Here is a 26,468-nt window from a genome sequence, read left to right as displayed (position 1 = left end):
AGCCACTGCTCCAAGTATATGGCTGAGTTTTTTTCTTGCTCTTAAATTCTTGGAAGAGGGAATGGTTCCATCAAGCACCGGTGTCCTTGGCAGTCTCCTGATTCTCAATTTTGGCTAAATTGTGTCAACATCTCGAGCACTCAGCATCTGCAAGCCTGGGACAGGCTCCAGTCCCTCTTACTGGGTGTCTGTAGCTTTGCTGGCTATTGTAGCGGTTACTCATTTGAATGCTCTGGCTTGTAAGGACTAATACAAGCTAGAAATAAGACACTTACTTCTTCCTGTTGAAAATCAGGAGGAAAGTGTTTTCTTCTCCTTTTTCTTAGAGCTTTACCTTAGAAAACTTGTAATTATAAGCACTTTTTTTTTTTTTTTGACGGGGTTTCACTCTTGTTACCCAGGCTGGAGTGCAATGGTGCAAGCTCGGCTCACTGCAACCTCCCCTTCCCAGGTTCAAGCGATACTCCTGCCTCAACCTCCCAAACAGCTGGGATTACAGGCACCTGCCACCACACCCGGCTAATTTTTTGTATTTTTAGTAGAGACGGGGTTTCACCATGTTGGCCAGGCTGGTCTCGAACTCCTGACCTCAGGTGATCCACCTGCCTCAGCCTCCCAAAGTGCTGGGATTACAGGTGTGAGCCATCACGCCCGGCCTATAAGCACTTTTTCATCTCTTGGAAGTGCATCCTTGTGAAGACTAGATAGGGAGGGCTTTTGTTAGCTTTATGACCCAGGGATCTTGTTCCCAAAGATCTGGAACCATCTTTTTAAAATGCAAACATCAAGGGAGACAGAACCCCTGTCTCCCAGTTTCTGGAACCTAACATCGGTGGACACTTTGCTCTAATATGCAAAACTACCTTCTACCATGAAGATATGAGAGGCTTTCCCCCCCTCTAAATAAAGCCAGTAAGCAGCTAGTAAAGTTAGGATGAACTATTTGACAAATGATGCTGTCAAATCCTTTTACTTAAGGGTGAGCTACTGTTTATCTTGAAAACATGTATTTAATGGGTTGCATCTGCCTGGCTATATAAGAGAATTCTGTCTTTGTGATCTTTTAGCATCTTGTCTGTGATGTGCATCACCATTCTGGTTTAATGCTTATTCAAATAAGAAAAGTGTTCTCTTTCTCTACTACCTTTGTGGAGAGGATTTCTAGGTTGGAAGAAGATTTTGTTTTCAATTATATTTCCCCAATAGGCTTTACTATAAAGATTCCACAAGGGAATTTCCAGTAGGTGCACGAAGCACATTTTTGCTACAACTAAACCTTAGTGTAAGTTCAACATGCCTCCCCTCATTTGCATTTAATATTAAGGAGCTCAAGGAAGAAAGAAGGAAAGAAATGCACGTTGAAGTAGTCAGACAACTTCTAGAATAAGATGCACTTGTGGCAAGACCATGTAACAACCTGAATTCACCTAAATAAAGCTGTCTGTAAAGAGTCAGCATCTTCATTCTTCATATTTCTGCTTTGCAGAATTCCCTAGGTCAGCAAAGAAATAATGAGGGTCTGTCTTCTGTCATTCCACCTGAGGGTATAACCCTATTCAACAGCAATGCCATTCCTGTGCTCACTGAAGTCAGTCCTGGTAGAAGCTGACATCACCGTCAGTAAGAGAAAGTTTCCTCATTATCACTAGTTGACCTATCAATCTAATACCACTTTCTCCTTACCTTCTTCTGTGTTGCTTTATGAAGGGCAATTTCCTCTTCTAACCAAACTGCAGTGATTATCTGAGATTCTGTACCTACCCATTATGGTGGTCTGGGAAAAGAGGGTTTCGACTTTTATCCGCAGAAGACTCTCTATTGCACTACACTGACTTTTCAGCTCTTCTTCATCTCTTAAACTTGGCACTGAATCTATTTTCAAGGAACTAATTTCCATGAACAAAATTCCACTTCCCATATATTTGCAGGGTGGACCTAAAACATTTCTAAGCATTTTGAATATTTTGGATCACACAGAAGCTTCAGGAATGCATTAACTGTCATTAGCATTGTTAATGTACTAGGGAATTTTAAAATTTGCATAAGAGCATTTTAGCATTATCTCCTTTATATATATATTGAAGAAGAAGAAGAAAAGCCTTTGTGGTTGGCTTCTGAATTGGGAATCTTATCTGCAGTAATTAACATTTCCTAGATGTCTATAAAAAATGAACCACTGTAAGTAATCATAGCCAAAAATAAACTTTAAAAAGTATGAAAATACCCAATTCTTCCTTAATAACAAAACTCTAAAATGAAAGACTTCTCTTTGACCCAGTTCTACCCATGGAAACGCTCTACAGTGAATCAAATTTAAAATGGAAAGGTTACAATAAGAAAGTTAAATTATTTTGGGGCCACAGCTTGTAGACCTCTTTGCTACCATAAAGCGTGCTACGGATAAGGCTGAAAATAAAAAATAAGACATGGCACTTTCAGCTTTCGGGTGCTGCTATAGTTTGGATGTTTATCCAGCCCCCAAACCTCATGTTCAAATTTGATCCCCAAGGTTGGAGGTGGAGGTGGAGTCTACTGAGAGGTATTTGGGTCATGGAGGCAGACGCCTCATGAATGGCTTGGTGTTACCCTCGAGGTAATGAGTTAGTCATCCCGTTATTCATTCCCTGGGTAACTGATTGTTAAAAAGAGCTTGGCACCTCCTTCCTCTCTCTCTTGTTCCCTCTCTGGCCATGTGATTTCTACACACTGGCTCCCCTCCACCTTCTGCCATGAGTGGAAACAGCTTGAGGACTTCACCAGAAGCAGATGCTGGTGCCTGTGCTTCTTGTACAGCGTGCAGAACCGTGAGCAAAATAAACCTCTTTTCCTTAAAGATTACCCAGCCTCAGGTATGCCTTTATAGCAACACATACCAAGGAATGGGGCATTGCTACAAAGATACCTGAAAATCTGAGAGCAGCTTTAGGGCAGAGGTTGAAAAAGTTTGTAGGGCTCAGAAAGAAAAAAAAAAAAAAAAACAGAAAGATGGGAGAAAGTACTGAGCCATGATGGCATGGAAATTTTAAAAACAAAAATGAAACCACTGGCACTTCACCACAAAGAGTTTGCGAATGGGTACACTTAGAACTAAATTTTAATGCAGATCAGAATCACCCACCCTCTGAGGTTCTGATTCAGTAGGTCTGGGTGGGCTCAAGATTTTGTTCTTCTAAAGCTCCCAGCTGATGCTGATAACGCAGGTCCAGCGTCACATCATGTTGGAAACCACTCTCTAGAATACGTTAATATTTCAGAGTAGAGATGACTCCGGTTTATCTTCAGAAATAAAACTCAGAGTCAACATCAAGTTAATTCCATCAGAGGTTTTATTTTCATGATTAGATAATAGCCTTCAACTCTTAATGAGAAAGAAGCAAAGTTCAGCTTCCTAAGCGTTAATACGCATGTGAGTACACACCTGCACCTGCCTGTGCATACACATTCACACTCACCTACACACTCACATGGAGTCAGTGGGCGCTGACAATTTCAGTGCCCTCAATTTTAATTAATGCTTGAGCACTTTGAGCACAACACATTTCTCAGAAGCTAAGCAGCAGTGAGAGATCAAATTATATTAAACTGTTGTGTTTTGCAAGCAGCTATTTGCAAGGTCCTTGGAGAACTTTAATGATATTCAAAGTCGAAGACTAAGATAGATCAGTTTTTCAAGTAAGTCCACATATAAAAACAGCATTTACCACCCTTCCGGCCAAGTTGACGAGAAGAAAACACATTGCAAGAAAAAATCAAACAAATGGCAAAAGGTGGATGAGAGAGACGATCCACTGCATTCCTCTGTCAGCTATCTCCCCAGCTCTCTTTAGTGCCAATGAATGATTTCCTTCAGCCTGAGATTATGGCTGGATGGTATGATTAGAGGCGACCAAACTGTCCTGGGAGCTGGGCTCAGCCTCCTCACGTTTCCCAACATAAAGGCAAGGGTAGACATATCACAAACCTGGGTAAGAATACACATCTGGCTTAAGATAATCAAAGAAGGAGGAGGAGGAGGAGGAGGAGGAGAAGGAAGAGGAAGAGGAGAAGGAAGAAGAGGAGGAGGATAAATAACAGAAGGAGAAAAAGGAGGAGGAGGAGAGAGAGAGAAGAGGAGGTGGGGAGGAATACCAGCAGCAGCTACAGGAGGGCATTTGTTTTCATTCACCCTTAATTTGTGTGTGGCTATAATTCCAAACACTAATGGAAGCCGAATGCCTTTGTCTCTCGCCTTTCCCTTCTTGAATAATGGTGACTTATTTCATAAAGCCAACTAATCAGAATGCAAAGAACTACTTATTAGAGTGAAAGATATCTGAATAAAAGTTATATACAAACCAGCAAAGCACAGAAAATATGCTCACACTTTTAGAGGTGACTATGCAAACTTAGATGGTGGTAAGTCAGGTAAGACCTGAGATTCCAGGAGAAATAAGGCTGGTTTTCATCACTTGTGTGTTTCTCATAGCCCCTGTTTGCCAATTAACACTGCTTATTGTGGAAGGCCTCTGATACCGCAACTGAAGACGGCCATTTTCCTCCCATGTCCAGTGACTAGCATTTCACAAAGGCTCTATATGAATATCTTTCCACCTGTTTCAACATTCTCGTTTTCATTTTCTTGTTGATACATAATAATTATACATATTTATGAGGTACATGTGATATTTTGATGTATGTTTACTTAGGATATTCATCACCTCAAATACTGATCATTTTTTCACATTGGGAACATTTCAAATCTTCTCTTCTAATTATTATTATTTTTTTACAGACAAGGTCTCACTCTGTCACCCAGGCTGGAGTGCCATGGCACCATCACAGCTCACTTTAACCTTGAACTCCTGGCCTCAAGCAATCCTTGCACCTAAGCCTCCCAAGTAGCTGGGACTACAGGTGGATGCCACCAAGCCTGGCATATTTTAAATTTTTTTTAGAGATGGGGTCTTGTTGTGTTGCCCAGGCTGGTCTTAAACTCCTAGACTCAAGTAATTCTCCCACCTCGACCTCCCAAAGTGCTGAGATTACAGGTGTGAGCCACTGCACCCAGACTCTTTTAGCTATTTTGAAATATACAATAAATTATTAGTAATTGCACTCACCTTACTGTGCTATTGAACATGAGAACTTATTCCTTCTATCTGTCTGTTTGTATCCACTAACCAACCTCTTGATGGTTCCTTTTCTCCTCTGATGCTCTTGGCTTCACATCCTCCAGGTATTTGCCTTGGTATTATCTTTCTTTCATTGCTCCTTATCCACAGAGCTTTTGGAGACAATCTACTTTTTCGGTCTAGAATGCTGTTTTCTATCAGTTCACTAATGGCTCAAAAACAAGTAGCATTTATTGGTGAGGATGTGGAGAAAGGGGAACACTTGTGCACTGCTGGTGGGAATTAAATTAGTACAGCCACTGTGGAAAACAGTATGAAGACTCTCAAATCAACAACAATAAACAGGAAGAAATTTGTGGAAGCTAAGAAACAGATAACGACGGCAATGATTGAATAAAAAATATGGTGTCTTGTTGTTAAATTCACAGTTACCCTGATCAAACTTTCATATATAAGTTGAAAGAAATAGAGACATTTTCCCTAGAAAAGAGACTATGAAGGGGTCACATGGCAACTGCTGGAACTTACTTGAAAGGTTGTCATGTGAAGTAGGGATAAGAAAATTTTTGTAGTTAAAAGGCTTCAAGCTAAAACCGTAGGTGAAAGTTCAATGGAGGTATGTGTATGTATCTTCCGAACTTAAGAAATACCATTTTAACAAACAGAACTTGTCAACAATGGCACAAGTTTCCAGTCCTTGGATGTGTTCCAGCAGAGGCTGGAAATCCTATGAGGACAGAGCAGAAGACATACTCTCCCACTTGATCTCTTGTTTTTCTCCCCCATCTTCCAGGCACTATGTTTCTTTTCAGTTGCAACTGGAAAGAAGATAATTTCTGAAAGAATACATTGTGGTGTGCAAAGAACCTGGGCTGGAAATGGGTCAGCACCTCAGCTCCTCCTCAAATAACCAGCCCCACTATATACTCTCTCAAAATCTTAGCTCTTTCAACCATAAAAAAAGAACTAATATCTGTCTTTCCAACACAATGGGTTGTTCTAACATAATAACATAGCACAGACAAAATTATTTTGGAAGCTGTATAAGTTCTCTACAACTATAAGTTATCAATATAATTAGGTTTGAAATGAAAGGGTGGAGATCTTAAAAAAATAGATGCACAATTTACAGAGTCATAGGAAGAAAAATAGCAAAACAGAACCCTCTTATAAAAAGTTTGCTCAGGATATGATTTGGTCTCATAAATGCAATTTTCTAGAAAACTACCATTTAACAAGATAATCTTTGATTTTCTGTTATAAATAAGTATATTTATTTATGTATTACTTTTTAAAGAAACGGGGTCTTGCTTTGCCACCCAGGCTGAAGTGCATTGGCACAATCTTGGCCCATGGCAGCCTCAATCTCATGGGCTCAAATGATCCTCCTGCCTCAGCCTCCTCAGTAGCTAGGATGACAGCCACATAATATATCAACTTCTGGATAATTATTTTTAAAAATTTTTTTGTAGAGATGGGGTCTATGTTGCACAGGCTGGTATCAAATTCCTGGCCTCAAGTGATCCTCCCACCTCAGCCTCCCAAAGTGCTGAGATTACAGGTGTGAGCCACTGTGCCCAGCCTGTTAAAGACAAATTGTTAATGTGTTAATTCATTTTTACCTCATCATAGAAAATGTAGTCCACAATCAAAATAATTTTTATAAGAATGAAAAAAAATTTGGCCTTTAGGCTTGAAAATTATTAATTCTGACTTCCCAAAAATATACGACAAGAAGGTATAGAATATTAAGCTGAATGTATAATGAAGTCAGAACATACCCTAGAAGTACCATTTTTTAGATTAATGTAATGAAATGTATGAGACTGTTAGTCCAGTTTGCTCAAGTTTGTAGTTGAGTTTCTGTCAGTGGAGGTTTTACTACAAGTTGTTTATATAGGACCAATACCATAAAATGAGAATTATTTAAAATAAAACTATGTGTGGCTTAATAGGGGCATTAGTCCAGTAGGAGAGGGAAAAAGAGAAGAAAATCCCACTTTTCAAATACCAACATCAGTGAAGAAAATGTGATCAGCCTTAGAACTCTCGTAGTGAGACCCAGTGCAGTCCCATCCCATCCAATTGGTGCCTTGCAAAACAGGCCTTGTGGCCGGCCTGGCTGGCCAGCAATTCACTTTTATTTTCACAGACGAGTAACACCACACTGGAAACCAGAACATCCTTGGCACTCCTGTTTTATTACAGTGTGGTTATTTTTTAATATCCAAGAAAGCCAAGCAGTCAAAGTGACTGCACCCACAGCAGCTCTTTTCCAACAGATCTTCAGCTATGCTGGACAATGGTGCCACTATTTTACATCTGAGATGTATGGACATTGTGTGTGTGTGTGTGTGTGTGTGTGTGCACGCATGCACATGCATGTATACGGTGTGCTACACACACACATACACAGTCTTCCTGGGTCATCAAGGCTGGTGCATGAATGCTCTAGATTTTGTGCTTATTGGACTATACATTGATGCCATCTATTTGTTTTCCCCGTATACAGTGGCAGGCTTGCTGAGACAAGACTGGCGAGCTGAGAGATGCCACATAAGTCAATGCAGAAGAAATTATGATGCCAACGAAATATTTGTTCTGGCATGGAAGGTGACTTCTAAAGCATGTCCTAAGAGCAACGTTGAGGAGACAGTAATGAGGCTACCCTTAACTGGGAGAGGGAGTTGAAAGGGACTTCAAGAATAATCAATCTATTCAAATTTCCTTATGCGACACATGAGGAAACAGCAGTCCAGGGAGCTGCCTGCAGAGGCCCCTCAGAGGCCATTGCAGATCCCAGAACAACTTCTGCTGGTCGAGGGCAGCCTTCAGCTTTCTTCTATCACCCTCCTTGTTTCTACTTGCCCTGTGGGGTTTGTAATAACATTTCTGGGGGACCTCAGTCACATAATAGAGTATCTTGCAGTCAAGAAGATTAATTTTTTCTGGGCGTGAAGAAAAAGGAAAGGAGGACAATTGAATTTCTTTAAAGATTCTTGTTTTTCCCCAAATTCAGTCTATAACTGAGGTTAGAAAACTTAAATTAAAAACACAGCATGTTTCCTCATCTTTTCCCTGGTGACTATTTACTTTTCTCTCTCATGCATGTTTCACTTCATTTTTCTCCTTATTCTGTGTTCTCTGCCCATCTCTCCATGTATTTGGCGGCCTCCACAACCCAGGGAACCAGACTTGATTGCATATTTTCCAAGAAGCTTCCTTATAAATGTTATAATTATTTCCTTAGGCTTTGATGGCAATATTTATTCAAAAAATTTGCCTCTGATCCACTGGTTCTGCACCTTGGCTGCACAACAGAAGCACTATTAAACATATGAGTGCACAGACTGCATTTTGAAGCAGTGGAATCAGAATCCCCTGGGTATCTCTAGTCCAGGGGTGGGTACTGGGGAAGAGGTCGGAGGCAGGAGGAACCAGTGGCTCCAGGCAATGTTGAGAACCTCTACGCTTAACCAAACATTCCCAACTCCACAACACCCATAGATGACTGGGTTTTTCAAAACATTCCAGCTGATTCTACTGTTCAGCCATTGCCAAGAGCCACTGTCCAAGATGGGTTTTTGAAACCTCTGCTTCCCGAATGGAACCCTTTCTCCCATCATCCCAGGAAGCCACAATGGTAAAGGGGGAATTCTGGTTGGTTCTGCCTGCCTGTCTGTTCTGAGCTCAGTATGTTCAAGCGACCTAGAAGACCTGAGGCACGCTCTTGAGTTCTAAAACGTGGTCTTGCTATCAAATAAAATTGGCTCCCACAACCAAAAGAGGTCATGGAATTCTTCTATGTTGCTGAATTTATTTTAGTTTAATAAACAGAAAATTTTAAAATGATCTGGACTAAATGTATTTACCTCTGCAAAAGCTGATTATACAAATTGGGTCATTCTTGTCATACCCAATAAAATCCTTGTGGTCCTTGGAAACCAAGGGTCACAGGGCAGTCCCCAAGAAGTTTAGTCTGTAGTCTTTACTCCATTTTCATTAAGCAACTCAATGTCTGCGTTGAGGGGCCAGGGAAAAAGTACTGGGGACACATAGCACCTGCTCCAAGAATTAAATTTCCCACAAGCTCAGCTGCTGAAACAGCCTGCTGTATCTCTAAGACCAGTTTTACCTAGTAACTGCTGAAACAACCTGCAGTGACTCTAGTTTTACCTACCACAGTCAACTCACCAATCAGAGCTTGCCAGCTCTCAAAAGCTTCTCCAGGGCCAATGAGTTTTCTTTCAAAACAATAAGTAACATTTCCTTTCCTAATAAAATCCACAATCTCGTCTTTGTTCTTCAGACATACTGAAGACCACTGTTCTGTGTATGCCTCAGATTGCAATTCTTGCTTCCCAAGTAAAACATTTTAAGTTGAGAGATTGCTCTCTATATTTTACTTGACTTCTACGCCTCCTCAAATAAAGAAGACTGATGCATCAGCTGTTTACAATCTAAACTGAGCATAAGTTTCCATTTGTAGCTGAAAGTGGAAAATACTCTATGCAGGGAATTCTCTCTCCTGTTACCTGATGTATTAGGACTTGAAGGAGTTCTTAAAATAAACGTTCAACTAAAACCATGAGCCTTTCTCACAAATGCACAGCCTATGCTAAGCAGTCCTAAGCAAGGAACAGATATCCATTCATTTAACAAATTCATGCACTCGAATGCTTCCTGTACAAAGCCCTTGTCCATGGGGACGAATGAATACTAGATGTTCATATTTCAATATGCACCACACCTCTTGGTAATAGCACAGAGGGTTCAAAGTCCAAATGATGATCAAGTTAGCAGTACTGTGATTACTGACCAGGAAAGGTTACAGAAAAGGAGATGATGGCTGTGCAACAGGGAAGAGCCAATTTAGTACATTTATATGTTGAAAAACTCAGACCCAGTGGATATATGAACTAAAGAACTAAACAGAGCTCTGTGAAAAAACAGGACAGCCCTCTTCACTACAGTTTTACTGAAGAAATTTTATAAAACATCCTGTGCTGATCACCTCTGGCTTTGGGATCTTCTTTCTGGAAATCTGCATTTTTTAATGGGCCATAAACATGTTTAAAGTATTCCCAGTCCTATAAATCCTGCAAGGAGGATTATGAAACGGACCCATGCCTAGCCACTGTTTCCTGCACAGATGGGATTAATCAATATTTCAAGAAAAGTCTACTTATAAGGGTGATGATTTTATGAAGGGATGTTGAACAACTAGCAAGCAGAGAAATACCAACCTAAGTATCACACCACTGGGACACATGGTGACAACTCTCAGAAAACTGTGACCTTAGAATTTTTGGAACCCATTTTGAGAAGGCAAATTCCCTCAAAATCTGTGCTACAATGCTCCCATTTAGAACCAGCACCAAGCATTTTGTTACCAAGTGACCAATCTGATACCAAGTACCCTCAGACAGAGGAAAAATATTGCATTACTAAAGGCCACACTCCTAGAAATGCTGTTCCCAACAGACTTCAATAATAGAAGATTTGGCAGGGAGAGGTGGCTCACAGCACTTTGGGGGGCCGAGATGGGCAGATCACCTGACGTCAGGAGTTTGAGACCTGCCTGACCAACATGGCAAAACCTCGTTTCTACTAAAAATACAAAAATTAACTGGGTGTGGTGGCACATGCCTGTAATCCTAGCTACTTGGGAGGCTGAGGTAAGAGGATTGCTTGAACCTGGGAGGTGGAGGCTGCAGTGAGCTGAGACTGTGCCACTGCATTCCAGCCTGGGAGACAGAGTGAGACTCCATCTCAAAAAAAAAAAAAAAAAATTAAAATAGTTCTAAACTGGCCAGTCATGGTGGCTCACACCTGTAATCCCAGCACTTTGGGAGCCCAAGACAGGCAGATTACCTGAGGTCAGGGGTTCAAGACCAGCCTGGCCAACATGATGAAACCCCGTCTCTACTAAAAATGAAAAAAAAAAAAAAAGCCAGGCATGGTGGTGCACGCCTGTAGTTCCCAGCTACTCGGGAGGCTGAGGCAGGAGAATGGCTTGAACCCTGGGGGAGGAGGTTCCAGTGAACTGAGATTGCGCTACTGCACTGCACTCCAGCCTGGGTGACAGAGTGAGACTCTGTCTCCAAAAAAAAAAAAAAGTTCTAAACTGATTCCACCTGTGGTATTTCTTTTACCCATTTACTAAAACAAAACAAGATCAGATAGTATGCTGGTGCATCTGCCTTCTCTTAATCCTCTAGCTGTACTCAGAAATAAATTCCTAAAGCAATATGTGAGGAATAAAACATTTTTTAAAGATTTTATAAGAACATACTTTCAACTAAGCAATGTGGCATGGCAAGGACCAGCCGGGAGGTTATTGTCACCATTCTTGTAGGACTCCTGGTGAAACAACAGGCTGCAGGTCCAGAACAATCATACAGTGTGGATGTCAGCGAGCAGGGGCTGGATTAGAAAGCAATTTACAGGCATGGCTGAACTGGATTTGACATTTCCTTGACCATTTGGGCAGTGCAAAGTGTCTTTCTCTTTTTTAAATATCAAACCTCAAATGCGAGTCCAGAGAGCTCAGAGATCTTTGAGTCCCCTGAACTGAGATCTGGTCTCTGTGTGTATGTGGATTCACTGTAACTGCAAAGTATAAAACATTCTGCCACCTTTTGTAGCTGTCAGATGTGCGGCAGCTCAGCTGTCAGTAATAGGAGTAAATCATTCAGTCCTCATCTTGAATGTAAAATATCACCTGAATTTCAATCAAGTTGTGAGTGCAAAGAATTTGCCAGTCATCTAATCCAAGAGAGGCTGTGATTAGCAAGAGTCTTCCAAAGCAACTTGAGAGATCAGGCATGGGTAAGTCCTAAATGATCACTCAACTGAAGCCACGTGGATTTCCTTGGAACATGAAAATTCAAATAAGTTACACAGCAGGCTGTGGAGCCATAATTACCAATTTAAGAATTGATAAGAACATTCAAAGTTTGAGTAAGTGTGCATCTCATTGTTTTCTTGGGCCAACAGATAACTCTGAAAATATGGGTTGCTGTAGAATTCTCTAGGCTCAGTTCACCTTGCTCCAATGACACTTGTTAACATTAGCCACAGGGGAAGGGATGCAATACGTATCACATGGAATATCCTTACTCAGAGTAGAAGAGAGAAATGTAATTAGCAATCCTTTCATTCTTTATTTTCTGAAGTAAAACGCAGGGAGGGGTTAGGGGGAGGGCAAAGACCATAAGGTTTCTAATAAAGATATAATAGGAAGATTTGGCTCTTTCATGCCATGCAAGTTATAAGTAGAAACTTATTTGGCGGTAGATTGATGTAATGAGTCAATAATGTTGCCTTATCAGTATAATTAACCTCAATCCTTAACTTCGGCCTCAGCCCTAAATATACAGGTTTCCCTAGCACACGATGGCATCACATAAGTTAGGAATGATGGATGTGGTTGGGCATTTAATGAAAAAGCATTACTCCATACACGTTTCTATTCTGTTTATGCAAGAAATTATGCTGAACAACAGAATGGCTAAAAAAAAAAAAAAAAAAGAGTGGGAAAAATGAGGGAAGCAGATGCATTTTCATAAACAAGCAATTAGGTCAGTCAGAGAACCCACGGACCGAGGACTGAGAACGGCCCCTAGATGGGGGCTTGTCATCTCGGGAGTGGGGAGGGTCCTGAAGAGTAAGCCCCTCTATGCGGCGATTACTTTCCTGCGAGGTGTCTTGAACCCAGAGACTCACACCTCCGTCCAGAGTCAAGTTCTGAACCCACGGCGCTTCTCTCTGCCAGGCAACAGGTGTCTGCCGTGGGTGTGGTTAAGCCAGCTGGGCATTTGTTCAATTAATGTAAAACTTTTCACTTATTGCCTGTTTTGCTTAAAGCGAGATCTCAAAATGCACCACTGCCTGGGTTCCCGCAAAGGTGCCTCTGCACCCCCATCACTTGGACCCAACCCACTTCTGTAAACAACTCTGGACCTTGCCCCTGAAAGAATTTCTTCAATTCTTACGGAACCCTCAAAAGTAGCATCTGCAAATCTGCAGAACCTTCAAAAGTAGCAAGGCAATCCCCATCTCCTTGTCTGTCGCCAAAAAAAAAAAAAAAAAAAAAAAAAAGTGCCAGCCAGCAACTTAAAATAAGGGACCGTCAGAGGATTCTTCTCAAACCATGACCTAATGGGTTAAAATAAACACACGAAGGCACACAAACAATTTCAACAGAACAAGATGGCAACCCTCTCGTCCTCGCCAGAGACTCCAGCGCCCTGACCCCTCGGCCCCGTGCCTCGGACTAACGTGAGCCCGAGAGCAGGCGCGCCCAGGCGGCGCGGGTCAGCGGGGAGCGGCGAGGCGGGTGGGCTCGCTGGGGAGGCGGATCGCCGGGTCCTCCAGTTAGAAAGTTATCCGTGCAGAACTGTCCCCTGGCCAGCTGCCCGGAGCGTTCCGCGGACCAGCCGCGTTTCCAGGCACGCGGCCCCCCTGCGGGGCGAAGTGCCCCTGACCTCCTCCGGCACAGTCAAGCTTTTGGGGGAGTCAGCGTCCCCAGCCCAGGGAGCAGGGTCCCGCCCGGAGGCGGCGTCTGGAACCGAGCGGAGCGACTGGCGCCTGCCCCGAGAGCACCGAAGGCTCCGCAAACCCAACAGGTCTCGAGTTCCAGGGACTCGGAGCACCGAGGCCGGCGCGGGCGCCAGGGCCCAGTGGCCCTTCCCTGGCCGAAGTGACCACCTCTCCCCGCGTTTCCCCAGAAGAGCCCTGGGGGTCTGCTTGGGGCTCGGACTGACCCGCGGTCAGCGAGGGCTCCCCGCAGCCCCTTCCTCCCATCCCGCGCCCAAAACACAAAGCCACATGCCCGAAGGAGAGGGGCCGCGGAGCCGCAAAGTTGCAATTTGCAAAGAAATGCCTGCTCCTCCGCATCCCGGTGCCGCTGGGTGGGCTCAGGTGGGAAGTGGGAGAAGCGCCGCCGCGCGCGGGCACGGGGTCGCTGTCCTTCCAGGGAGGTTCGGGACTGAGAAGGACAGACCTCCCCCAGCATCGCTCCTCACGGTGGGTCCCCCCAACCCAGCGCGCGCCCTGACCGTGGCACTCACCATGACGTTCCCCTGCATCTTAGCGGTCTTGATCATGGCCTTTTCCTTCATTTTGCCCCAAGTCCGAACCCGACTTCTGGTCCAGGGAAGAGAAACTTAATCCATTGTCCTGGTGAGGATTAAAGTAGACTGGACTGGCCGAAGACTGGATGGAAACGGGTTTTTGAAGAAAAAAAAAATCTTCCAGGTCTTCAGTTTTCTCACCTCCGCTCACCCCTGCCCGTGTCTTTACTCAGCGGATCCCAATAGCAATCAACTCTTTTTGGCCGCTACCAATAAAGAAAGAAAGAAAAAAAGCCTGGATGGAGGGTGAGTGTTGCTTTAAACAAAAAGCCAGGAGCCAGGGAGGGAGGAAGAGGCTGCGAGCCCAGCTAGCGAGGGCGAGAGGCAGCTCTGACTGCGCGCGTGTCCACCGAGCTCGGCGCCAGCACACTGCGAGCAACAGCGCGGCGGCACGCACTGGGGGCGCACTCGGGGACGCCGGCGGCTCGGCCCCGGCTCCGGGGGCTCCTCCAGCAGGCGGTGCGGGGTGCAGCGGTCGCCGCTCTGGTCCCTAAGGGCAGGGACCCGGTCGGGCGGCGACGCCAGGGGCGGCGTGTGTGTGTGCGCGCGCGCGCGCGCCGGGTTTTCTGACTGGGAAGCCTGGAGCTGCATCAAGGTTAAGCGAGCGCAAACTGTTTGGGTAACGAGGGCAGCCCCTCCCCAGACACCCCTTCTCGGGTAGACGCCCACTCCGCGCTGGACTGGGTGCGCGCGCGGCGCACTCACGCTCGGCTTCCGCAAACAAGCACTACGGTGATTGCCGCGGATGGAGCCGCCGTCCGCAGCCGGGTGTTAACTATTGATCGGCTGCGCCCGCGAGAGAAGGGAGAGGCCGGGAAGAGCCAGACGCGGCTGTGCACGTCGCCCACAAGTCTGGCGAGGGAGCGGAGGGGAAGTGGGGGTAGGCTAGGGATGGCAGCTTATAAATAATATTGTAACAGGTTACTATGGGACACACGTCGCGTCTCCATGGTTGCACTCTGGGTTGGCCTCTGCATCCGCCGCCGCGGCAATTCCAGGGCGCAGAGGACCTTGCAGTGAATGGCAGCGCCCGGCTACCAGCACGCGTGGCAGGGGCCGCTCTCCCCGCCGCACACCTGGCTTCCCGGGCTCCACTTCCCTCCGGGCCTCCGCCCCAGCCGCATCCCTCGGCGGCTTTGTTTCTTTGGCTCGCTCTTGGCTGCCTGCGGGATCTGACCCCGAAGACCTCCCGCAGCCCAGTCTGGCGCCCACGGCTCTCCCTAGCCCTGGAACCCCAGCACTGGCTGGGGCCAAATCCCAGCGCCCATTTCTCTAACCACCCCAAGAGGCGGGTTGACCAGTGACCGCGACCTGGGTTCCCGTCTCCACCTGCTGCCCCTGGGCGCTGTTCCCATCAATCATCCATTCACAAACGCGGTTTGCTCCCTGGACCACACAGATGGGCGCTCCCAGGAGGGCGCGCAGAGGTTGGTCAAATTCATATGCAGACCCACCCAGGCCACTTGAAAAACCAGATTCAGAGCTGATAGACACATCAGGCTGTGTGTGTGTGTGTGTGTGTGTGTGTGTGTGTGTGTGTGTGTGTGTAAGGGCGTGCCAGCGCCTGAGGGGAAGGGCATGGCGGGAGCCGGAGTCTGGGAGGGGTTTGGGAAGCTTTTCCATTATTTACATTCACAAAAAAAATCTCCGTTTGTAAAAAAGAATAAGAGGTCACTTTCGAGCTCATGAAGAAGTAGACGATTCTAAGTAATTGCAACTGTAATTACATGTAAGTTATCCACAATGCCCACATGCAAACACGAATGATACATTATGTATTAACATATGTATATTATATGCAAAAACATTAGAACATGTACACGAGCAGTTGGCTACAAGTGTAAACTAATGATTTGGGCTTGAGAGAGGTAAGAGAAAGAAATAGGTAAACCAAAGCAAAATGCTTGAAAAGTCACTTTTAAAGTAATGTGGATCAGGCTTTGCTAGAAAGTGGTAGGTACACTTTAGGTTCTAGAAGCACTCTTCTCTGTTGGGATTTGTCTTACTGTCTTCTGGCTGTGATAACAAAATAGTGTAAAATGCGTGGGTTATAAACAACAGGAATTTATTTCTCACAGTTCTGGAGGCTGGAAGTCCAAGACCAAGGTGCAAGCAGATGCTTTGTGTGGTGAGAATCTGATTTCTGGTTCACAGATGGCGCCTTCTCAGTGTGCATCACATGGTGTGAGGAAAGGCACCTCTCTGGGGTCCCTTTTATCAGGGTGATGGCTCCTCCCTCATCACCTCATCACCTCCCAAAGTCCTCAGCCCCTAACACCATCACCCTGGGGTTAGGTTTCACATATGAATTCTGGAAAAGGGAGAGACAAAAATTCAGACAACAGCAGGCTGCTCAATCACAACTTTTCTCAAGAAGGGAACGCTTAGAGTACAGGTCACTTACACTGTTGAATGTCAGGATAAACCCAGTTGAGTGTGGACAGAATATATCACCAATCTAAATCCGATTGTAAGCAGGGTTAATATGGTTTTCTTCTTCCTTTGAAGCGGCATTCGTTCATCTAGAATTTTCCTCCCTCTTTCCCACCAAGCATGGGCCTCCAAACTGCTCCCCACAACCTGCCTTTTCCCATCCCATCACCACATGATGGAGGAGAGGAAAAATCAAGAAGACAAACATATATATATATATTTGTTTTGAGACGGAATCTTGCTTTGTCACCAGGCTGGAGTCCAGTGGCACGATCTCGGCTCACTGCAACCTCCGCCTCCCAGGTTCAAGTGATTCTCCTGCCTCAGCCTCCCAAGTAGCTGGGACTACAGGTGCCCGCCACCACGCCCAGCTAATTTTTGTATTTTTAATAGAGACGGGGTTTCACCATATTGGTCACGCTGGTCTCAAACTCCTGACCTCAAGGGACCCGCCCACCTCGGCCTCCCCAGAGTGCTGGAATTACAGGCGTGAGCCACCGCGCCCGGCCGACAAACATATTTTTTAACCTTCTATTTTTATAGTTTCCTTCAAATTATCCCTGGAAATCAGAAGTGGAATCATACGGATTAAACCTTTATGTTAAGAAACAACCGCAATAAACATACGTGTGCATGTGTCTTTATAGCAGCATGATTTATATTCCTTTGGGTATATACCCAGTAATGGGATGGCTGGGTCAAATGGTATTTCTAGTTCTAGATCCCTGAGGAATCGCCATACTGTCTTCCACAATGGTTGAACTAGTTTACAGTCCCACAACCCAAATGTCCAACATGATAGACTGGATTAAGAAAATGTGGCACATATACACCATGGAATACTATGCAGCCATAAAAAACGATGAGTTCATGTCCTTTGTAGGGACATGGATGAAGCTGGAAACCATCATTCTCAGCAAACTATTGCAAGGACGAAAAACCAAACAACACATGTTTTCACTCATAGGTGGGAACTGAACAATGAGAACACTTGGTCACAGGAAGGGGAACATCACACACTGGGGCCTGTTGTGGGGTGCGGGAATGGGGGAGGGATAGCATTAGGAGATATACCTAATGTAAATGACGAGTTAATGGGTGCAGTACACCAACATGGCACATGTGTACATATGTAACAAACCTGCATGTTGTGCACATGTACCCTAGAACTTAAAGTTTATATACAAAAAATAAAAAATAAAAATTCCCCCCAAAAAAGAAACAAATAACCCTATTAGCCGACACATTTTCTCCTAACACTTAACCAACAGCGTCCAGTCCTGCTACTTGTCAGAGGCGCTGTGTTCTGCTCCTCCTGCCCAGCTTGTGACCCAGAGCCCTGCAGAAAGGATAGGGCTGAAAAGCAGGCATAGAAGGAAACACTGCACAGAATAAAACAGCAAAGCAATCCTGAATATCCAGGTAATGCCTGTTCATTCTTTGCAACGTGTCTACCTTGAGCCACTGCCATATAGAATACTGGAGAGGAAAAGAATGAGGCTAAGAGGTCTCTGTAAGAAAGACAGGTCCAGGTGCGGTGGCTCACACCTATAATCCCAGCACTTTGGGAGGCCGAGGCGGGTGGACCACCTGAGGTCAGGAGTTCAAGACCAGCCTGGCCAACATGGTAAAATCCCGTCTCTACTAAAATTACAAAAATTAGCTGGGCATGGTGGTGGACACCTGTAATCCAAGCTACTCAGGAGGCTGAGGCAGGAGAATTGCTTGAACCCGGGAGGCGGAGGTTGTGGTGAGCCGAGATTGTGCCATTGCACTCCAGCCTGGGCAACAAGAGCGAAACTCTGTCTCAAAAAAAAAGAACAAAAAAAAGGAAAAGAAGGAAAGCAAGTGTAAGGAAAAAGTGCTTAACATAAGATGGTTCTCAATTTCTATATTAATTTTGGGTATTTAAATTTCTGAGAAAATTCAATTCGGAACCATTTGAAGACAGCATTACCATCAGAAGTTCATTCCCTATCCCATCCTCAAAATGACTTTTTCTTGTGCTACTGCATTCACAAACAGGGATGTGAAGGTGGTCCTATGTTTATCAACAGTTTCACAAACATGGATGCGAAGGTGGTCCTATATTTATCAACATTTTCGCAAACAGGGATGCGAAGGTGGTCCTATATTTATCAACAGTTTTGGCTCTTCTGTGTCTAGGTTTTGCAGTTGTATTTCCTGTTTTTGTTTGTTTGTTTGTTTGTTCACCCAGATCACAGGAATAGCATGTTTATCTTATGATTCTCACCGCACTGTTTCTGTTAGGTTTGGTCACATAGAATCTGCCCTGTTTCATAGCACCTAAGCCCCATGGAATCTTCCGTGTTTCACAGCACCTAAATCCCATAGAAGCTGCCATGTTTCACAGCACCTAAGCCCCATAGAATCTGCCATGTTTTTCAGCACCTAAGCCCCATAGAATCTGCCATGTTTTTCAGCACCTAAGCCCCATAGGGTCTGCCGTGTTTGGGAGCACCTAAGTCCCATAGGATCTGCCATGTTTCACAGCACCTATCCCATTTACCTTTGCCTAGTGTTGACTCCTGGCATCTGTTTAATTCTGGCAGGCTCTGTCCACACCTACCACAATGCAGCCATTGGTGGTGTCGATCCTTTTGCTCCATCCTCAATTTATGTACTGCTGGCATTAGCAACTGCTTTGATTAAAGTGGCTTTGATTTAAGTTGAGACTTTTGGCAAAATGTTCAGTTTCACATTTGACATCAGGAAATAGTTACAGCACAGGAACAGATTCCTCATGTCACTTTATCAGTGTTATTTTCTTGTTACTTATTACTAGAAGTTTAACTGCATGAATACCTTTACCTAGAGGAACCCCAACATAAGGCAACTCAACCTGTAAAATTCCCAATTTGTAAAAGCGACAGTCAACGTGACATAAGAAAAGAGACTAAAACTATTCTTTTACACAGATTAGTTCATTACTGATGTTCTTTAAAATGTGAGCTGTCCTATTTCACTGAAGACATTATTCATATCACATGATTTAATTCACCCATAAATTTTCAGGAAGATATCTACTAGAAAAAGTATGAGATGGGTCGGCATTTATTTTACAAATCACACAGGTATGATAATAACCGTTTGGAGAAAGCATATAACCAATGTTTTTAGCTTCTCTCAATCATTCAGAAATTAGACAAATTAACTTAAAATATGTTGAGAGACTAATGATATGCCAAGCTTGATGACATGTGATAGATTTTATTATAGAAAACAGTCCCTGTCCTTGAGGATCTCACGGTGTCTGGTGGGTGATATGCAAATTAACAATATGGACAACAACAAAAATAATTGTACAAATGTGATACAGGAATACAGATGGCAGGGCTCCTGGGGTCTTTAGGCAAATATGAAAGAAAGCTAAAGCAAGTGATGACAGCTGAAATACATTTTATAGGAGCAATACAAAAATTTAGCAATTAGGACCTGGAGCCAGGGAAAATGAATGCCTGCAGAGGGATGGCCTGAGTAGTTCAGTACACTATCACCTGGAAGCAGAGCTGGGTGATGGAAATGAGGGTGGAAGGACATGTGGAGACCAGCAGTGAGAGCCATGTGAGCCGTGTCCTACAAAAACAGGAATGTCGCAGCCAAGGCCCCCAGGTAGACATTGATATAGCATGATCCATACCTTAAAATCAAATCCACCCTCCAAAGCAGGGAGACAGGGACAGGCAAGGCAGCTAGGAAGCTCCTCCACTAATTTTGGGTTGGAATAATAAGGATATCATTTGGGTAGGTAGTAAGGATTAGAGAAGAGCCATTTATAGATCATCCATGCAAAACTATTCAGTCCAATATCAACCCTGCTCACAGATGACCCATTTCCCCACTGACCCTTTGCAACCAAGAGATGGAAATGGAATTTAATCTCACCTCAGTGCTAATGTTATATTACAAGGGCTATGTTGGCCATTAAATCAATCATCTTATAGCTAGAATTGCACATCTAACAACTTATCACACATATTTACTTATTGGCATGGCTGCCTTTGCATCCCAACTTGAAGGCCTATGCCTGCATGTTCTTCTTTGGGTCCTCCTACTTTCACACTGTGACTGATGAGTAGTAGGTTGTTCAATTCATGTTTCTCGAACAAACGAAGCAATAAATGAGAGGATATTTATGCTGCTGCCTCTTCCACTATACTTTCAACCAAGAATTGACATATTAAATTTTAAAATAAATATCTTCTTTAAACCTAGGCATATTGGCCTATTAATGAAGCATGTATCCAAGAAATTCCAAGCGTATACATAAACCAACCTCCAAAATTAATTAAAAGACTGTTATCTTTGGCAATGTTTCACTTTGCCAGAGTAGACTAAGAGTGAAAGAAATGATTTATGTTCATCTCTATCTCGCACTTGCTCAATTTAACAGGAACCTCCCAGGAATGAGATAATTCAGACTAAATTCATTACAACACGTTGGTCTTCTATTTCAGGTAATAGACTGTATTTCAGGTTCATCTCAGGTATGAACCGAAATACACAGGGATCCAGCTCAGTGTGTCTTTTCTCCCCACATACTTGTCTCTGTGCATTAACAAATGTGTTAGGCTACAGACCCAATTTCCTAGAGGAGGAACAGAGGATGGAGCCTGGATGTCATATCCACAGCCATGTCTCACGTCACATGTCGGTGTAGGCCAATACCACAACTATTTTAACTCTTCAGTTTCCTACTCTAACAAATTGATTAAGGCCTCCTGACTCAAGCAGTATTTTGTTGGTATTAAATACTATCTTAAGGAAGTGTAAGAAGTACAAAACAATTGTTGGGCTCTTTTATACATGAGAATATCTTTATACAGAAACTTTGTAACTAAGCAAAGTATTGGAAAATATAAGCAGTTAAGTGTATGTGATTCCTAGTATCTTTGAACAATGTGAAATTACTTTACATATCTATTTTACAGAATCAGTGAAGCACAGTATATATTTTAGAGTTCTTGTAGAGTCTTTTATAGAAGAGCAATGGTCAAACACTTATAAACTGAAAGCAATAGACTTACTAAACACATTTAAACAAAGGGAGTGATTTTAGTTTGCTTATGATAGAACTCATATGTAAACAAATGCTCATATCACAGATGGCATAAAATTATAATATTCAAACATCAGCAGTTCAAGAAAAGCAGTTTTGTGACACATTCATAAGTGAACCTTGTTAATTTTCCTATAAGATGGCACAATTGTTGATAAATAAGTCAAAAATCTGTATATATTTATTTCAAAAGAAAGAAAAATTTAGAAGGCCATAGCTTTTTAAAATTTAATTATTATGTGTCTACCAACATAGCGGGGACTTTTGGGCCCACCTCTATAAAATATGTATAAAACTCTTCCTCCAATGAGGTAATAAATAAAACTATATCGACTAGGAAATTCCTATTAAAACAATTAACCCATGAAATAGTGTTATTAAACTAGAATACAAAAAGGACATCACTATTAAATATAGGAATTCATTGTTTACAACGAGTTATAGAAAAGAGAAACACGTGGTTAAATGACTTTTTAAGAGATATTTTGGACCAGGCACAGTGACTCATGCCTGTAATCCCAGCACTTTGAGGGCCGACGCAGGTGGTTCACTTGAGGTCAGGAGTTCAAGACCAGCCTGACCAATGTGGTGAAACACCGTCTCTACTTAAAATACAAAAATTAGCCAGCTGTGGTGGCGTGCACCTGCAGTCCCAGCTACTCGGGAGGCTGAGACAGGAGAATTGCTTGAACCTAGGAGGCAGAGGTTGCAGTGAGCTGAGATGGCACTGCTGCACTCCAGCCTGGGCGGCACAGCGAGACTCCATCTCAAAATAAAAAAAGAAAGAAAGAAAGAAACAAATAAATAAAAGATATTTTGGAGTTAGAAAAGCTTGGGCTGGTATTTTAAGCATAGCTCCCTCTCCCTCTTCCCCCAACATCCACACAATTATACATTCCTGCAGCTTCCCTACCACCAACACTCAGACCCAGGTAACGAACACTTCTCTCTGCTGGACAACTGCTGTTCATTCTTTTTTCATCCACTCACATCTACTTTTTTCCCTTCTCCAGTGCATTCATCTAGAGATATCTGAAGTACAAATCTCATCACATCACCACACTCTCCACAGCTAAACCCCTTCTCTGGCATTCATTGCTATTAGGGAAGTATCCAAGTTTCTGGACCTTGGAGAGGTGCCACCATTACTTACTTTTCCAGCTTCATTTTTTTTCTTTTTCTGTTGTCTTTTCTTTCTCCTTTCCTCCTTCCTTTTTTCCCATCTCCCCTCCTCCTCTCTTTATCTTTACTTCTTTACCTCTGTACTCCATTCACATGGCTTTATTCAATCTTTGTACACACTTAATTCCTGCACAGAGATTTTTTCATGCTATTTTCTTTACCTTAAATACTCTCCTCTTCCTTCTGTCTTTTAATGTAAAAACAAACCAAAACATCTTGTTGAAGTACAACATTTAGAGAGAAGTGCCTAAGTCATAAGTCTACAACTTAATAACTTATCTCAAAGTGCATACATCCATGTAATCACAACCAGATGAAGACATACAAGATAAGCGGTGTCTCAAAAGATTTCTTGGTGCATTCTTCTAGTTACAATCCCATTTCTCCCCTGAGAAAATCACTATCCTGACTTCTAACACTAGTTAGCTGGGGAGAGTTCTGAACTCCATATAAATGGGATCAATGTGAATGGCTTCTTTCACTCCGTCTCCCTTGGGAGACTCGGAGATATTGTATGTAGCTGTAGTCAGCTTCCATCACTGCATGGCATTCCATGGTATGAACATTTCATAATCAATCCATGCTATTGTTGAGTCAATTTGGATTTTTTTTTTTGCTTGGATAGGCACTAACATAAATAATGATGTTATGACCATTCTCATTACAGTCTTGATTTACACATATAAGAATTTCTGAAGGCTATATATCTAGAAACTTGATAGATTTATTAGAAGGTGTATGTTTAGCCTTAGTAGATTTATTAGAATGTGTGTATTCAGCCTTGTGTAACCTGATAAACAGAGGCTGCACAAAATTACTCCCACACAAGTAGGATGTGAGTGACCTGTTGCTTCACATTCTTCTTACCATTTGATATTGTCAGGTTATATTTTGTTTTATTTCACTTTTGAGTAACATTTCTGAAGAGAGTATACGGGTATCTTGCATTGCCTCAAAAATTAATGACAGTGAAAAGGAAAGCTTTTATATGTTTCTTAGTAATTTGGATATTTTCTTTTGTGACGTGCGTGTTAATGTTTTTGCCCATTTGTCATTTGTAGTGTCCAGGACTTTTAATATCTTTATTTATTTGTCAAACCTTTTAATATATCCAGGATATGAGTCCTTTGTCAGTTAATAAGCATTGCAAATACTTCTTCTTTTTGGCTTCCATTAAAATGATGTTCTTTTTCATTTGGAATAGGGTAATACTTGATTTTTAAAAATTCAATCTTCCCTGGTGTTTGCCTATTTAATTATTTGCTTGAAAAACAACTTTTAGCTTTTTGAGTTGTGTCATGCACTTTTTATCAATTTAATTAATAAGATTGGTTATATGTACTCTTTTTTCCTACTTTCTTTATGCAATCATGCATGACATAACATTTCAGTCAACATATGACAGACCACATATACCACAGTAGTCCCAGATTATAATGAAGCCGAAAAATTCCTGTTCCTAGTGACATCATCATTGTCCTAACACCATAGCACAATGCAGTTCTCACGAGTTTTTGGTGATACTGGTGTGAACAAACCTATTGCACTGCCACTTGTTTAAAAGTATAGCAATACAATTATGTATGGTACATAATGTTTGATAATAATAAACACAAAATTGTGTTTGTGTCTTAATTTTTAGCAAAAAGTTTAAAAAGTAACAAATGAAATAAGAAATTTGAAAATAGATAAAAGCATATAGATAAGAATATAAAGACAATATCTGTATAATTGTATTATTTGTGTCTTAAGGTAAGTGTGATTGCAAAAGAATCAAATAATTTTTTAAAAACTCAAAATGTTAGAAAGTAAAAAAGTTACAGTAGGCTAACGTTAACATATTATTGAAAAAAGAAAAGGGGTTTTTTTTTGTTTTTGTTTTTGTTTTTACAAATTTAGTATAGCCTAAGTGTAAAGTGTTGGGAAAGTCTACGGTAGTGTACAGTAATGTCCTAGACCTTCACATTCACTCACCACTCACTCCCAGACTCACTCAGAGCAACTCTAAGTCACAGAAGCTCCATTTATGGTAAGTTCCCTGTACAGATGTAACATTATTTATTTCTTATGCCATAATTTTACTTTACCTTTTCTATGTTTAGATATACAACTACTTACCATGGCATATCTAAACATAGAAAAGGTACAGTAAAATTAGGTATTCAGTCCAGCAACATGCTGTACAGGTTTGTAGTATAGGAGCTATGCCATATAGGCTAAGTGTGTAGGAGGCTGTACCCTCTATATTCATGTAAGTACACTCTTTGATGTTTACACAATGACTAACATCACTGAATGTTGGGTTCATAAAGTATCCTGTCATTAAGCAATGTGTGACTGTGTGTTATTTGCTGTTCTATTGGGTAAATTATTGAGATGTTAGGTTATAAAATTGGCACTTTTAATTTCCTTTGTAATTTTTATTTTTGGCCAATGAGTTGTTTAGAAATAATTTACAAATATTTAAAGATGTTTGAGGTATATTTTTAATATTAACTTTTAGCTTAATCTCACTATAGTTAGAGAAAAAATACTCAGAATTTCAATCCCTATACTTGGTGATACTGTGTGTGTGTGTGTGTGTGTGATTTGTTTTCAAACATACGGTCAATTTGGGCAATGCATATACATATTGGATAGAATATGATGTATATTCTGAAATGACAGATGTAGTATTTCTGTATTTTTCAACTAGATCAAGTTAGCTCATTGTGATTTTCAAATCTACTACATCCTTATTGATGTTTTTTCTTGGATGTTCTTTCAGTTTCTCAGAGAGGTATGGTAAAATCTAAGATTGTAGATTTGTCTATTTTCCTCCTTAATTCTGTTAATTTTTGCTTTATATATTTTGAAGCTATATTATTAGGTGCATACCAGTCTAAGATTATAAATTCTTGTCAGATAGACCCTTTAATCCTAATGCAATGACACTATTTATATTTAGAAATGTGTCATTTCTTGCCTTTCAGTGTCATTTGCAAAATCATATATGCCAATTTTATTTTGCCTACTGCTTGCATGTATTCAACTTACTCTCTTTTTTTCAGGGTGTTTTTTTCTTTTTTTGGTCCTCATATTTTAGGCAGCTTTTTTTGTGAGCTGCCTGTCTTTATTTGCTAATTCAGTCTGACAATTTTGCCTTTTAATCTGAGTATTCAATCCATTTGCATTAATGCAATCACTGACACATTGGCATTCCAATCAATCTTACTAATTCTGTTTGTCCCGTTTTTCCTCTTTTGAGTTAATTATGTTTATTGATAAATCTTCTTCAAATTAGCCTGTTATTAAACAACTATTCTTTCAGTGTTTACCCCATAAATTCAAAATATATTCTTAATTAGAATCTTATATTGATAATCATATTAATTTAAATTAGTTGATAGTTGCATTAATTAATATATCTACAATTCTCCAGGTAATAAGGAACTTTGAGTAATCAAATATTATTTAACAAAGTCCTGTCTTTTGTGCTATTATTTATCAAGATTTATATAGGTATTTTTTTCTAATCATTGTTTT

General features: G+C 42.0%; 1 protein-coding gene across 2 annotated transcripts in view; it reads right to left on the bottom strand.

Annotated features, from left to right (window-relative positions):
- The window catches only part of DPP6 (dipeptidyl peptidase like 6), a 1,146,878-nt gene that overhangs the window by 995,304 nt on the left and 125,106 nt on the right, over nucleotides 1–26,468 (bottom strand). The window contains exon 1 of one of the 2 annotated variants that reach the window (XM_019031374.4): nucleotides 14,186–15,095. The exons of the other annotated variant lie outside the window; for it this stretch is intronic. Coding sequence (XP_018886919.1) covers nucleotides 14,186–14,236 — 51 coding nt within the window. The 5' untranslated portion in view covers nucleotides 14,237–15,095. Of the gene's footprint in view, nucleotides 1–14,185; nucleotides 15,096–26,468 lie in introns of those variants that run through there. 2 annotated transcript variants of the gene reach the window in all.

The sequence above is a fragment of the Gorilla gorilla genome, chromosome 6 (assembly GCF_029281585.2).
Source record: "Gorilla gorilla gorilla isolate KB3781 chromosome 6, NHGRI_mGorGor1-v2.1_pri, whole genome shotgun sequence".
NCBI classification, from domain to species: Eukaryota; Metazoa; Chordata; class Mammalia; order Primates; family Hominidae; genus Gorilla; species Gorilla gorilla.
The sequence above is the reverse complement of the archived record's forward strand: the minus strand, read 5'-3'. Positions and strand labels throughout refer to the sequence as shown.